The 14496-nt window shown below is 33.1% G+C and overlaps 1 protein-coding gene across 17 annotated transcripts in view; it reads right to left on the bottom strand.

Moving 5' to 3' along the window:
- Nucleotides 1–14496, bottom strand: part of LOC124220411 (ELAV-like protein 2) — a 45526-nt gene that overhangs the window by 11071 nt on the left and 19959 nt on the right. For 3 of the 17 annotated variants that reach the window (XM_069136689.1, XM_046629239.2, XM_069136690.1), the window contains exons 3-8: nt 11860–11981; nt 11302–11455; nt 8539–8577; nt 6908–7166; nt 4969–5010; nt 1–2170 (exon numbers count right to left, since the gene is read on the bottom strand). The exon at nt 1–2170 is cut by the window's left edge and continues 11071 nt beyond it. In XM_069136689.1, the coding sequence (XP_068992790.1) occupies nt 1846–2170; nt 4969–5010; nt 6908–7166; nt 8539–8577; nt 11302–11455; nt 11860–11981 (941 nt within the window). In that variant the 3' untranslated portion in view covers nt 1–1845. Of the gene's footprint in view, nt 2171–4968; nt 5011–6900; nt 7167–8538; nt 8578–11301; nt 11456–11859; nt 11982–14496 lie in introns of all 17 variants that reach the window. The other 14 variants (XM_069136691.1, XM_046629242.2, XM_046629252.2 and 11 more) reach the window with 14 other exon arrangements.

Genomic DNA, 14496 nt, shown 5'->3' with positions numbered 1-14496 from the left:
TGTGCTACAAAGAAGAGAGGGAAGCGGGGGGGAGGGGGGGGGGGGGGGGGGGGGGGAACGTTGTAAGAAAAACGTTGAAGAAAAAAAAAAAAAAAAAATCACATATCCAAACCAACACAGCCAAAGACATACGGATGTAATGGAAATCGGATACTTTTTTCTCCTACGCTTTCGTTCAATTTTAACAGCATATTAGTCTGCCTTTATTTCTCTCATTGTTTTCCCTTTGCCAGTCGTTGTAACACAAAAAAAAAAAAAAGAAAAAAAGATTCCACGGTAACTTTCCGCCATGTGCGAAATTCGTGAAACTGCCATCGACTCTCTGTCACGTGTATACGTTTCTCATTTACCTGCAATTCTTTTTTTTTTCTTTTTTTTTTTTTTTTTTAATGCATTCGATGGGTCGTCTCATAAATATTGAACATTCGACAATCGGCGACGAAAAGATTGTAACAAATTTCACCGTTTTTCAATATCGATCGCAGATGAGAAAAGAAAAAGGGAAGAAAAATACAAGATTCTGCTTTTTGTTTTGAGGGGGAGGGAAAAGCGTATTTCATCCGTTACATCGTAATAATAATAATAATAAGAATAATTTACTTCCTGGCTATATGTATACATATATATATATATATATATACTCCTTTCGTAGTTAAGTATCTACCTTGCCAACAATCAGGTTTCTTATTTAATAATTTTTCAACCATCCCGTTTGTTCGTTTGTCTTTTTTTTCTTGATTTCTTTTTTTTTTTTTTTTTTTTTACAATTTTTGTATGCGTTTTTTTTTCTCTCTTAAGCATCGCTCCTTCGTAAACGAAGAACGACTGCAGCACCGATTTAAAAAATTCTTTCAAATTTTTTATTTGTTTTGTTTTGTTTTTTTTTTTTTTGTTTTTTTTTTTTTTCTCATTGTCATTCATCCTTACAATATTTTTCGTTAAAATACGTGGTAGGTATATGGAAAATGAATATTCCACAGCTAGGCTCGATTTGTTTGTCATGTATTACGTTTTGTTTGTTTTTTTTTTTTTTTTTTCGATTTTCATTTCGTCTCTTTTTGCAAAAGAGAGTAGAAGAAACACTGTCAAACATAATGTCAACGACAAGAAGAATAACAACGACAGTATCGGTAATGACAATGGTAATAATAATCGATCATCACAATACAACCGCGATCGTTTATCATTCGTTGATGTGTATAGAAATCCGGTGAAAAAAAAAAAACCGAGTCTAATTTAAGGAAAGCGTCATGGAAGAATAACAAGAATAAAAAAAAAAAAAAAAATCAGCAAGAAAATTAAAGAGAAACGAAACAAAACGCGGTGTAGAAAATTAAATACAACGAACCACACATATTTATAATATGTCAATACGGCAATTTTGGGAAAGTCGGGGGGGGAGGGGTGGTTAACGATATACAGAGAGTAGGACTTTTATCGTGTATATAGTAAAGTTTATATAGCTAATAATTCCATTTCCGTAAAAATTTCAACGCCGGACTCGACAACGTCGACGAAATTCGCGACGTTTAAATCCGCAGGAGGGTAACGACGTAGAGGTGCAACAGGTAAGCCTTCATTTATTGTATAAATATTTTTATACCGGTATTCGTGACCGTTATTGTGCTTTTTCTTGTTCTTTTTGTCGTTTTTGTTCCTAACGATGTTAATACAGCTGCCCAAATCATTCGTGTATTTATTGTTATTTTTGTTATTGTTATTGTTGTTATTATTATTAATTTTGTAGCGTTGGTGGTGGTGGTGGTGGTGGTGGTGGTGGTGGGGCTGTGGTCGCCGTTTTAGCGGCAATACGATATGATGATAGGCAAGCTCGCTTCCTTCATCCTACGCAGCTTTGCTCTTGTTCGTTTTAAAACTGACTTGAAGAACACGATTGCCAAGCGTATATCCGTTCAGACTTTGAATAGCAACTACTGCCTCCTCGTAATTTGTCATCGTTACGAATCCGAAACCCTTGCATTTATTTGTTTGCAGGTCCCTTATGACCTTTACTGATTGGACGGCACCGAATGGACCGAATAGCTGCCACAAGACGTTCTCTTCCGTCTCCGGTGCCAGGTTGTAGACGAAAATGCACCACCCCGAACCGTTCATCGCGTTTCCGGGCAGCATCGAGTTCGCCAAAAGGTCACCCGCCAGCGGGCTGTACCTGAAACATCACCAAACGATTTCGTTAGTCCCGAAATTATTCTCAATCAACGTTCTCCCTCGCATTTCTTCCCTGCCTTTAAACTTTCTTCTTTAATGTAAATTTTTTCTCTCCCATCGCCCCATCGCATTTAGATCTTCGTACGCTCGTTCAGCTACATTTGGAAAAACGTGTTTCAATTCGACACGAAAACATGGCGTCGTTCGCCGACAATCAGAGCCAGAAACCTATTTTCTCATTTCACGATCCCGTAACCGTAAAATGCTCAACGTTTTGACGTTTTTCGAACGTGCCAAGATTGAGATATCTTATGGCATCCTAATCATCTACACACCGCGCATAGGTTAGGCGAAATAGTTGCCCAAAGTCCCGAGGTGGAACGCACTGATCGAGCTACAGCGGCCATTGCTGGTTTCTGACTTAATCGACGTTTATGACGTTTAAAGAAAACATTACTTTTAGCTTTTGCGTACATGATATAACGAAGATAATTGTTTTAATTAGATAATTGACTGCGGTTATATTCTTTTCTTTCTTTTGGAATTGCTTTTACTGAGAAAATATCGAAGGCACAATTTTTCGATTCAATTTTTTTACAGGTGTAAATAAATTTTTACATCAGCTATGTAAACGACTCCAATCATGCACGGTGTAAGAAAATAGACACCTCAAAAAATGCAGCACGAATGGTCATCTGATCGGATTAGTTTTTACTTTCTCTAAAATAGTTCAGAGTAAAAGAGGCAAAAAATTGATTATACGTATACATATAGATTTACGTTGGAACGAAGCAATTATATATAATGTACCTAGTATCCAACACAAAAATAATGTAAAAAAGCGCAATCATTCGCATTCGCAATACTCTATGTCTGCTGTATAGGTACATACATGTCGAGATGAGACGAGAAGATTATACCCCGAGTGCAATGCAATAATATGCTTGAAAGTATCGTATACTTACAAAACTTATACATTCATCAGACCTCGATATCGATATATTATAACAATATTCAATAAAACGACTACCGAAAGCGAAAAATCTGTCTAACAATAATAGTCCAGAAAAAAAATACTCAAGTTCGCGTTACAAGAACAAAAATAGAAAGAGAGAAAGAGAGAGAGAGAGAGAGAAAGAGAGAGAGAGAGAACATAAATTAAACATAAAAAACGGATAAACCAAGAGAAAATGATCACAGCTACGAAATTTTGAGATGCTTTAAAGATTATGAAAGAATAGTGAAATTTCTCAAACTACAAACACATACAATAGGTACATGTACAATTGTACAAGTACATTATTATATTATTACCATGTATATTATGTATTCATAATTTAACACACTTATAAAATATGTGCACGCATTGTACAGTTATTTATAGTCATATTCAAATACATAAATGTACAATGCACATGACACGTACCTAATACACATACATATATTACGGTACATTTTAAACATGCCGCAAAAAGAGATGAATATAAACGTACGGGGAGGGGGAGGATAAAAATTTACAATTTCGCAGGGAGAAAAAGAACTTGTTTCTTATGTATGTATATAGATATCGAACTACGTACCTACTTGACGTCACAAGCCGCGTTAAAATAGGCACATCTCGGTCAGTACTCAGTTAATCGCTGAGACGACGTTTCCTTACATACTTTCTTTTCTTTTTTTTTCTCTCTTTCTTTATCTTGTCTTATCAAACATCCACAACTTTCCTCACACTAATAATGTGCAAATAGTTGCTTATACTTGATTCGTGACAGGTGAAAAGTAAGTTCATATATGCTTATAGTATGTACACATAAAATAAATATTTCAACGAATTAATACTATTCAACAGTTAAACAAAAGAAAAGGAAATTACCGGGAGAAAAGCTATGCAAGAAGTAAAAAATAAAGCAATAGAAGGGCATAAGTTTCTTATGTGCGTCTGAAGTAAGTCGTTTCAAGAAATTAAATTTTTAACTCAGCAGTCTTGTCTCGGTTCGTTGCAAAAAAAAAAAAAAAATAACAAAAAATAACAAGAACACAAACTACGTCATACAAGCTTACTGGTACAAACAAGGAAAAGTTGGACGCGCAAATTACGTTGAAATACAAATTTTGCAAACTATATCAAATTGGATCAAGCTTCTTGATACTTTGAATTTGTATGCAAGAAAAAAAAAAAAAAAAATTAAATAAAAATAACACGGAATAACAACTGAAAAAAAAAAGTTAACGTTTATTTTCACGAATGTATTACGTAAATGGTAACGTTGCGATCACTTTACCAATATTAATAATAGCAGTAAAACGATGATGACGATGATGATGAGTATGATGACGATGATGAAGATAAAGATGACGATGATGATGATGATCATGGCGATGATAATGATATTCAAAGTAATGACGATGAAAATGATAACAACAACAACAACAATAGTAGTAACAATAATAATAATAATAATAATAATAATAATAATAATAATAATAATAATAATAATAACGGTAATAATAATAACAATAACAACAAATAATTGTAATCAAGATTATAAAATAACTGCATACTGTCCAGATAAAGGGATATATATTTATTTACGAAATCATTTGGGTAGCGTTGAGTTATGGGGAATTTTAATCAACAGAAATGCAAACAAAAAGCAGAAAGAAGGAAAATATAGAAGATAGATGAAAAGAAAAAAAAAAAATGATATATAGTAATAATATAGGTACATTAAAGTACAGCGACGAAACAAGCCACACAAAACGTAACTAAAAAACAGATAAATATAAAATAATACTGACCTCTGTAAGCCTTTGTTAATGGCAAGCATGGTCTTGCCAGTGCTAAAACAAAACACAAAACAACAACATAAGAGATCCGAATTATCGTATAGGCAACGGACGAAGTTTTAGGCAACAAAAATTCAACGAAATAATAATGAAACAATAATTGAAATACAACAAAATCATTTATACATGTATACAATAAATACTGTCTTTGAATATCGTACGGAAAAAAAAAAGAAGTTAGGTTAGAAGTTAAGAAACCGTCTAATTTGTCTTGACATCGTCAAGAATTTCAACTGACAAATTCGAATTGGACGGAAAGTAAAACAACAAGTTGGAATTATTGGACTTTTAATTTGTATGTTTGTTTTTTTTTCTCTCTCTCTTCTTCTGTGATTTGACTTTTTATTTGTTCGGCGGTAGAACGCGAGAAATTGTTATATTATTTACCAACAGATTCATATTATAAAAACTGCTCTCTCATATTTCTGTAAACCACCGATGACATTTAGGTTGAATTTATCAATTTAATACGTACATCACAGTAAATCGAGAAGAAAAAAAAAAAAATATTAAACTGACAGATACTGTACAATACAATATGATGTATGAAGAATTGAAGACATCAATCTTAAATGATGCGAGAAGAAAATAATAAACGTAAAGAAAAAAGGAAGTGAAGAACGAAATGACAAAAATTAAACACGTACGTATAAAAAAGAATTTAAAAAAAAAAACAAAAATAATAATCTTTGTGTGCCTTGCTCCTCCGTGTTTAAATAAAAACGTGTGAGAAAGTCTGTTTCATAAGATATTAATAGTATTTACGTATAATAATTGATTCAGAGAAGGTTTTGCCCATTAGCGAGAAAGATAAATTACACATGTGGTATATAAAAAATTCAGACTTTCTATCACGTTATAAGAATTAGTTATAACGAACCAGGTCAGTAAAGAGATGAAGGAGTACGAACGGTCGGGGGGGGGGGGGGGGGTTATTTTTTTCTTATCCCTACCGCATAGAATTGAGGAATATACAGAAAGCGTGGAGGAATAATGGAAGAGGTGCGTATAGGATTAATCGAATATCAATTGCAACCGACAATATATTCGATGGATAAACCATTTTTTTTTTTTTTTTTTTCTGTTTTTACCAAAATAATCGACACGAGTTTCGTCATTTAGTTACTCCTAATCGCGGTAAGACCGAACGAAAGACTGCGACGATGAGGTTAGGTTGGATAGAAAAAAAAAAAAAAAAAAAAAACAAACGAGAAAAAAGCGCGCGAATTTAGATTTGAAATTAAAGCGAGTCCCTTACTTTCTTATTCGTCGAAATAAACGGTGCGTAAAAACAGATTCGTTGTAAAAAAAAAAAAGAAAAAAAAAACTGGCAGAGAAAACGTCGAGGAAAGAATCTTTACCGATTTCTCGTTCTCCGCCTGAATCGCGATTGAAAATTGACGCGTTTGGACCAAACGGAGCGCGACGAGCGGAGCCCGATGGTTCAAGTTACAGCCGCAACGGTCAGCGCCAAAACTTTAACCGCCAATAACACAGAAACGCGAAGTCGTAGACAAATTTTTCGTCATACGAAACGGACGTATTTTGTTCCCCTTTCAATTATCCGAACGACGGATATCGGGACACGGACATGAGGTTTGAATGAAGTGAAGAAAGAGAAAAAAAAATCCAAAAAAAAAAAAAAAACAAAAAAAAAACATCGACAACAGCACAAAACAAGAGAAAAAAAGAAAAAAGAAAACAACTGAGAAAAAAAAAAATATCAAACCAAAAGGGAGCTCTTATTGTCAAGGAACAGTGAAAAAACGAACGAGATAACAACGAACGATCAGCGGCGTATCGATTGATTATTTATGGTTTTTTTTGTTTTTTTTGATTTTGTTTTTAACTTTCTTTTTGTTGGGTAGAGCGAGTAGAGGCGAGTAGGTACCTGGATAGTGGCGACAGTGGAATGTACCTGAAGCGGCCAGTTGGATGGTGAATCGGGCCACCAAAACGACGGGTTGCCTGGGGTGTCAAATAGGCGGCTAGGGGCGGTATTGCCTTGTTGTTGTTGCTCGGGTTGTTGGCAAACTTCACGGTGATAGGTTCGGTCGAGCCTTTCGGAATAGTTCCATTTAATTCTTGGATCGCCCGCTCAGCCTCAACCCGTTGATCGAAACGGATGAACCCGACACCTTTTGACAGGCCTGTCCATGTCACAGACAGAGGCAACAGCGTAAGCGAAGGGTTTATTTGTTAGTGCGTCAAACGCTAAGAAAGTCTCAACAATTAGGTGTATTAATGAGAAACACAAAATATTGTTACACGCGCCAGGTATCGACATTTTTTTTTTTTTTTTTTTTTTTTTTTTTAATTCGCGATTCATCCCTCCTTCCACCAACCCCCCAATTTATGCTTATTGCAATTGTTATTGTTAAATAGACAGCAGAATTGCACTGAGAATCGATATTTGCACTCAGAGTAATTCATTGTTATTTAATGAGAATAAATTGATCAAACTGTCGTTTTTTTTTTTTTTTTACCTAAATTTTAACCAATTCAGGTTTTTTTTTCCCCCCTTGACCTTCATTCCTTCAATTTTGATCCCCAAATTTAGATGATTCTACCGAGACTTGATGCAGCGAAGTGGCAATAGATGGAGAAAAATTGTCATATGTCGATAAATCGATTGAAAATGCGAGAAAAAGGAAAAAAAAAATTTTTTTTTTAATTTTAGAAAAAATTAAATAATTAATCGGCACACATTAAAGGAAAGACAAAATTAATACACACGTGTATATATATATATATATATATATATATATATATATATATATATATATATATAATAATATGCAAGCGAGTTAATTTGAAACACACAGAGGGAAGTTAGAAATACCTTGTAACATTTACTTGTACAGGAAATAATTGTATTAAAAAGAAGCTATTTCGAAATGAAATAATTTTCGCAATAAGCAGAATAAAATGGAATTGAAAAAAAAAAAAAATAAATAAAAATAAAAAAAGATAAGAAAAGAAATAATAAAAATCAAAGTAACCGTCGTCAAAACTACAAAACTTTTTGTTAAAGATTTCAACTCCCTCCACTCTATCAATGCTTTAGGAAAATATACTCGTGTATGAAAATATTCTAACAAGTTTGTGAAACTCAAACAAGTGTATATATATATGTATAATTTATCAGGTAATTATGAAGTGAGTGGCTCGGTGCGCGCATAAGTATGTATTCAATCTTGAATGGAGATTTCCCAAATTCTTCTCTTCAAACAAATGAATTTCAGCACTGACTATATATACATGTCTATTAAATTGGGTAACGAGTAATTAAATATAAGCATGTATACTGCATTAAAGAAAATTAAGCGTCATATCACGCGCATCTTGCTAGCTCAATGATAAACAACTTGGAAAAAAAAGAAAAGAAAGAAATAAACAAACGAAATTAATCGATTACTGAAAATAGGATTGCTTGTTTCTTTTTCTTTTTCTTTTTTTTTTTTTTATATGTTGTTGTTGTTCTTGTTTGATTAAAAATGAAAAATTATATGATTTACGTACCGGGCAAATTGTCTCCGCCGCCAGTCACAAACTGTCGTACTAAACAGAAACGGAAAATCATATCTCGTTATTTTTACAAAAATATACCATCTCTTATTTTTTAGCTCGCTCCTAACTAAGTTCGTTCTGATAAAAAATAAATAAATAAATAAGAAAATTAAATAAAATAAAACCCCGTCTTCGTAAATACCAGAAAACGAAACAACAGTAATATTAACGATAGTAATAATAATAATAATCAGTGAGTTTTCTATTGGTACAGTAATTCAAATTGACGAGATTACCAAAAAAAAAAATAAATAAATAAATAAATAAATAAAATGGCGACGACCGTAAGACAAAAAGTAAAATTGAAAGTTATCAATATCATGATTCGATACCAATGAGAAATAAAAAGTCACGGACTGTACCATTTTTTATATGCACTCGAGCTCTCAATCGGTAGATTCGTTTTTCTATTTAAAATTCATTCAAAAATGTGTTTAAAAAAAAAAAAAAAAAAAAAAAACAGTACGCGTCCTTTAAATTTATCAAATTATCAATGTCAACGCGTGTATAAAAAAATTTCGCAAGCGGAAACGGAAACATTTTTTTGCTCACGCGTACGTAGATTTTCAATGTTCGACAAGATTCGTTTTGACATTTATGTATCTATTGTTTATGTATATAATTTGAGATTGTATACTGCATTATACATTGTTAGTATATTGCATTAAACATTTTAATTAGAAGCGAGCTAATTTCAATAAATAATTTATCATATTTGTTTTTTTTTTTTTTTTTTTCGTGCTAAGGTGTAATTTCATTATTATTATCAGGTGGCAAAGTGGTATGTAATTTCACAAGTCTTATCGTTATAATATAATAAATATAATGTATAAGTTAGTTTAATAGTCATGGTAGTCATGGTTTGTTTTTCCTTTCTCTTTCATTGTAATTTTTGAAAATATATCGACGAGAATAAAAATTATAATCACGACAAGTATGCAAGTGTAATAACAATAAAAAATAACAATAACAATAATAACAACTCAATCAGACGACGGAACCGTGAAATAAATGTCAGTGAAAATTAATTCTTCGTTTATACGAAATTCGAGTGTGAAGAAATTCAAAAGAAAATAAAAAAAAAAAAAAAAACAACACACAAGAAATGAAATAACGGAAAAACAAGCAGACTTTCACCTTAAAGCCATGTTTAAACTTACGAAACGAGGCAGCTAAAAACTGAAGAGAACAGAGAAAAGATGAACAATGAAAACCATTGACGAAAAATAAATAAATAATAAATAAATAAATAACGCGCAATATAAATATAATCAACATTAAAATACAGCGGCTTGAACTTAATATTAAAAATAACGATATAAACGACGAAGGCCATGAGGCTGGATTTGTAGCGAAAGGATGTTAATTTATGTTGGTATAGAATACGAGGAAATAACCGAAGTACATACATGTAACAATAACAATAACAATAATAATAATAATAGCGAAAGAAACGTGATACTTTAAAATGAAAATTCAAAGGACGTGATGTGATGTAGTGTATAATATTTTTTGCAAATATTTCACAATCATCGGGAATATGTACGTGTAATAATGACATAACCGAGACGTTGAAATCAAATTACTTTCACATAATTTATTACCATTATTTTTATGTACGTATGTGCGTGTGTGTGTTGTGCGTATATATATACATATACTGTATCAAGTGAATCAACTGTTTCATGTATTATTTACAAAGAGCAAAGCAGCGGGAATAATTAATACGATATGCCGCAAGCAACTTTCAAAGTTCGAAGGAAATGAGAAACAAACAAAAAAAAAAATAAATAAAAATTTATACCTTTGAACCGTGTCGAAGAAATTGGTTCTTACCGCCTCTCTCTACATTCTTTCAGAGTTTCGTTCAAACGTGTTTGAAAAATCCACCGTACACATGGAAAGGCGCACCGACCCACCCCCAAAAAACATTTGAAAAAAAAAAAAAAAAAAACAACCCCATGGCCTACACGCCTATCCTTATTTTAATCTATTTTACTCTGACAAAGTTATGTAATTCTATAATTGATTAAAATTATACACGTTTGAAATCTTTTTCGTTTTGTCGTAGTTTTTTTTTTTTTGATTTTTTTTATCTTTCTCTCTCTCTCTTTTCCGTCTTTATTTGATATTCGAGTTGTAGGGAGAGAGAGAGAGAGAGAGAGAGAGAGAGAGAGAGAGATTTTCGATCGTCGCAATTCTCGAGTAATAAACGAGTAGAGTATTTTTTTTTTTTTTTAAATATTTTCGCAGGGTGAAAAATAAAAAAAATATGAAAAGTAAATTTGTAATTTTCAGTCGAAACTGATTGAAAAGCGAGAAGAAATAAAACATACTCGTACTCATACCAATAACGCGAGAAACAAAAAAAAAACGAAACAAAACCTGCGGCATAAGTTGTACAGTAGTTGGCTCGAATATCTGATCATCCTCCTCATCTCTTGTGTGCATATAACATAGTGTGTTATTTTTCATTTTAATAAAATAAAATAAACGAATAAGAAAAAAAAAAAAAAAAGTAACCAAAGCGAAAAAAAGGTGGGAGGGGGGGGTGAAAGTAAGCGTTAAAATAACATGATTTAATACATGTAAAAATTAAAAACGTAAATTAATATAAATATATATATATATATATATTTTATATATATATATATCTATATATGTCTGTATAGTCTTAATTTATTCAATTTATGTTTCATTATAGTTTTTCCTTACCGCTCATGTTGTCGCATAGTATACGCGAGGTTATAATCCGACCGTAAGGACTGAAGAGATTCTCGAGATCCTGCTGAGCCATATTTTTTGGCAATCCGCTTACGTACAGATTCGCACCTTTGATCGCCTCGCTACTCGGCCGCGCGTACGAAACCTGACGTTGCAGAGAAGAAAAAAAAAGAAGAAACAAATAAATAAATGAAAAAATAACGAACGGTTAAAAAAATTAATCAATCAATCGATCGGTTGTTCAAATTAATCAAATTAATGTATCAATTTTACACTATACACGTTTCTGTTTTGTTTTTTTTTTTTTTTTACAATTTTTACAACGAAACAAATCAAGAACAGGTCGAGGAAGAAGAAGAAACGCAAAACGATCGAGCAAACTTTTGAAAAGAGATACAGTAATATCGTATCAAAAGTAATTTGAGGACAGTTTTTGGCAGATTACTCTCTTCTTTTACCTAATTTTATTCCGACTTATTCTGTTATATTTTCTCTTTTTGATACTGTGTTTCGAATTCAATGTTTGAACAAATATTCTTAGCAACGGACCTTGATAGTTTTGTTCTGCAAACGGAGACCGTTGAGGGTATTGATGGCTTTCTCCGCATCCTCGGGCCGATGATAGTTTACAAAGCCATAGCCCAAACTCTGGCCTGCAACCATACAAACATCTGATACGATATATAGAAGTATGAGTTGATTTCGGCATAAGGGTATAAAAATCGTGTTCTTTTTTTTTTTCTTTTTTTTTTATTTTTATTTTTCAAGAATATATCGCATGCGTGCGTAAATGTTAATTTTTGACATGTGAACGTCTCAGTGTACTGCGTAATTATGAGAATACGAAAACGTCAATTTATTTTATTACCTATGGAATAAATTCTGTACGAATTTTGATACAAAAAATTTTCGAGGGAAAAACAAAAAGAAGGATTTTGTTCTAATTTTTTCATGCTGTTTTGCGCATAAAAAAAAAAAAAAAAACGGGACGTACAAGAAACAAAACGAGACGGCCGTGCGCGTGAGAAGTGACGAGTTTCGTCGTATGGCAAAAAGAAAAAGAAAAAAAAAAAAAAATTACACGACGAAACAAGGCAAGAAAACACAATGGTGAAAACCAAAACAAAAAAGAAAACTAAATATTAGTAATAATAGTAAAACAAAAATTTGACACACGTAGGAAATAACGTCCACGGAGTAGGTTTGGTGCGAAGTGACGGAGGGAGAAGTTGTTGTTAGTCGATGACAACGTCAGTCAACGGATCAACACGGTTGCCAGAATAGAAAAGAGACCCCGTGTGAATACTTGACATTATATGCATTATTCGGATATTTTCGGGGGGGGGGGATTATCTTTTTGTCAAAAGCGGAGAAAATAAATTGGAGACAAATTTCTCAATATTTTTTATACGAAACAGACAGAAATAAAAATTAAAAGTATTTAATTCGACTCGCATCTTATTGTGAATTTTGTCTCGTCAATTTTGAATCAATATTTCTATCGCGTATGCTTGGATTTTTTTTTTTTTTTTACTCCATAACCATCATTCCAGCAGGTGGTATAATAGTTTATCATTAGATTTGGCAGATAATCATAAAAAAAAAATTTAGGTTCACAGCTGTGAGTTTCCCGTCTTTTTGTTTTTTTTCTTCATCTCCGTCAATACTTTGTCTCATACTTTTTAATCCCGGAATGTTAACGCGTACAAATATTTTTACGAACGTTTTTGTTTTTATACGTAGAAGCTAAGAGTTCTCGGTACATTGTTAAATAAAAACAAATCAAATGACCCGTGCAATATTTTCATGGGAAAAAATTCGAATTTTAATCAATTGAAATCTACCGAGATAAACAGATTTCATAGATTACAGTAAACTTCTGTACCGACTGACACTGCTGTCAATGGAAAATGAAATTATATCACATCGCGAGTTAACGATGATACATGTGTATGTGATGTGTGCTTGAAAATTATATACCCTGACCTAACGTAAACTTGAATATATATTCTGTTATAGTCAGAAATAAAATGAAAGAAGAAGAAAAGACATATTTATTTATTTTCAAAATATAAACACAGGGTCGTCTACCGGTCTAAATTCGTATCAAGAGAAAGACACGAATATTCGCAAGTGTTGAATAATTAGACAAAGAAGAACGTTCTCCGTAAAGATCGGAATCTCCACGCTAACCAGGCGACTATGTATGTTATGCACGCGTTGTTTCCTTTTCACAATTTCTTTTCCCGTGTCTTTTTCAAAGCAGTTTTTTCACGGTTAGATAAAAATCTGAAATCTCGCTTCGCCGCAAGTTGTATAATGCAGCCACGCGTTATTATCATACACACACACACACACTACGGTATCCCACGTAAATAACGTGATATAAAATTATCGGAGTTTTTCGCCTGACACACAGCTTCAATCCTAAACTATACGAACGCCCCCGCATATATTCGTTCTCGAAATAGCGTCGCGCGGTTTAACAAACACAGCATGAGCAGCGGAGGCAAAGAACACGAAGAGGCTCATCGTCTCTTGAGTACAGGATCGCGTCGCGACGCCCGGACATAATAAATATTATGCTGCACACAGCCGAAGAACGTCGCGGTATTACATATTACAACGTTCAATTACAAAATGTCGAAAAATTTCAAGGATAAGGTTTAAACGAGGAAATCAAAGTTACGGGAAATATTTTTCTAGTGAGATGGAAAAAAAAAAAAAAAATATCACCGCGAGACTTGTAGAGGATACGGCTGGCTACTCGAGTGAAAATAGAGAGTGAAACGAAAACTACAAGAGAGAAAAAAAAAAATACACCACTCGATTCCCATCCTCGAACAGGCGGCGAGAAGTGGCCCATAATAATTATTCACGAAATATCGCGTTACACGGGCTCATTGTTCCTTCTCTTTATTCATTCTGTTTCTATATGCAAGAGGCACACTGCACCCGCAAACGTCCGGTTCGAATCTAATTCCACCCTCCCGCCACTACTAGGCGTTTTTCTTTCTTTTCGCTTCTCTTTTGTTTTGTTTTTTTTTTCATCCGTCCACCTCGCAATTTTGAAGCGTTCTTGCCACTCGACTGCGGCTCCTGGTAAAAAAAAACCTCTTTCTACGGATTCTTCGGCGATGGCACGGCAAAAATATACCCACATTGTCGGTGCTTAACCGAGGCAGA

Source organism: Neodiprion pinetum, chromosome 5 (assembly GCF_021155775.2).
Source record: "Neodiprion pinetum isolate iyNeoPine1 chromosome 5, iyNeoPine1.2, whole genome shotgun sequence".
Taxonomy (NCBI): Eukaryota; Metazoa; Arthropoda; class Insecta; order Hymenoptera; family Diprionidae; genus Neodiprion; species Neodiprion pinetum.
This window is presented reverse-complemented; position numbering and strand designations above follow the sequence as displayed.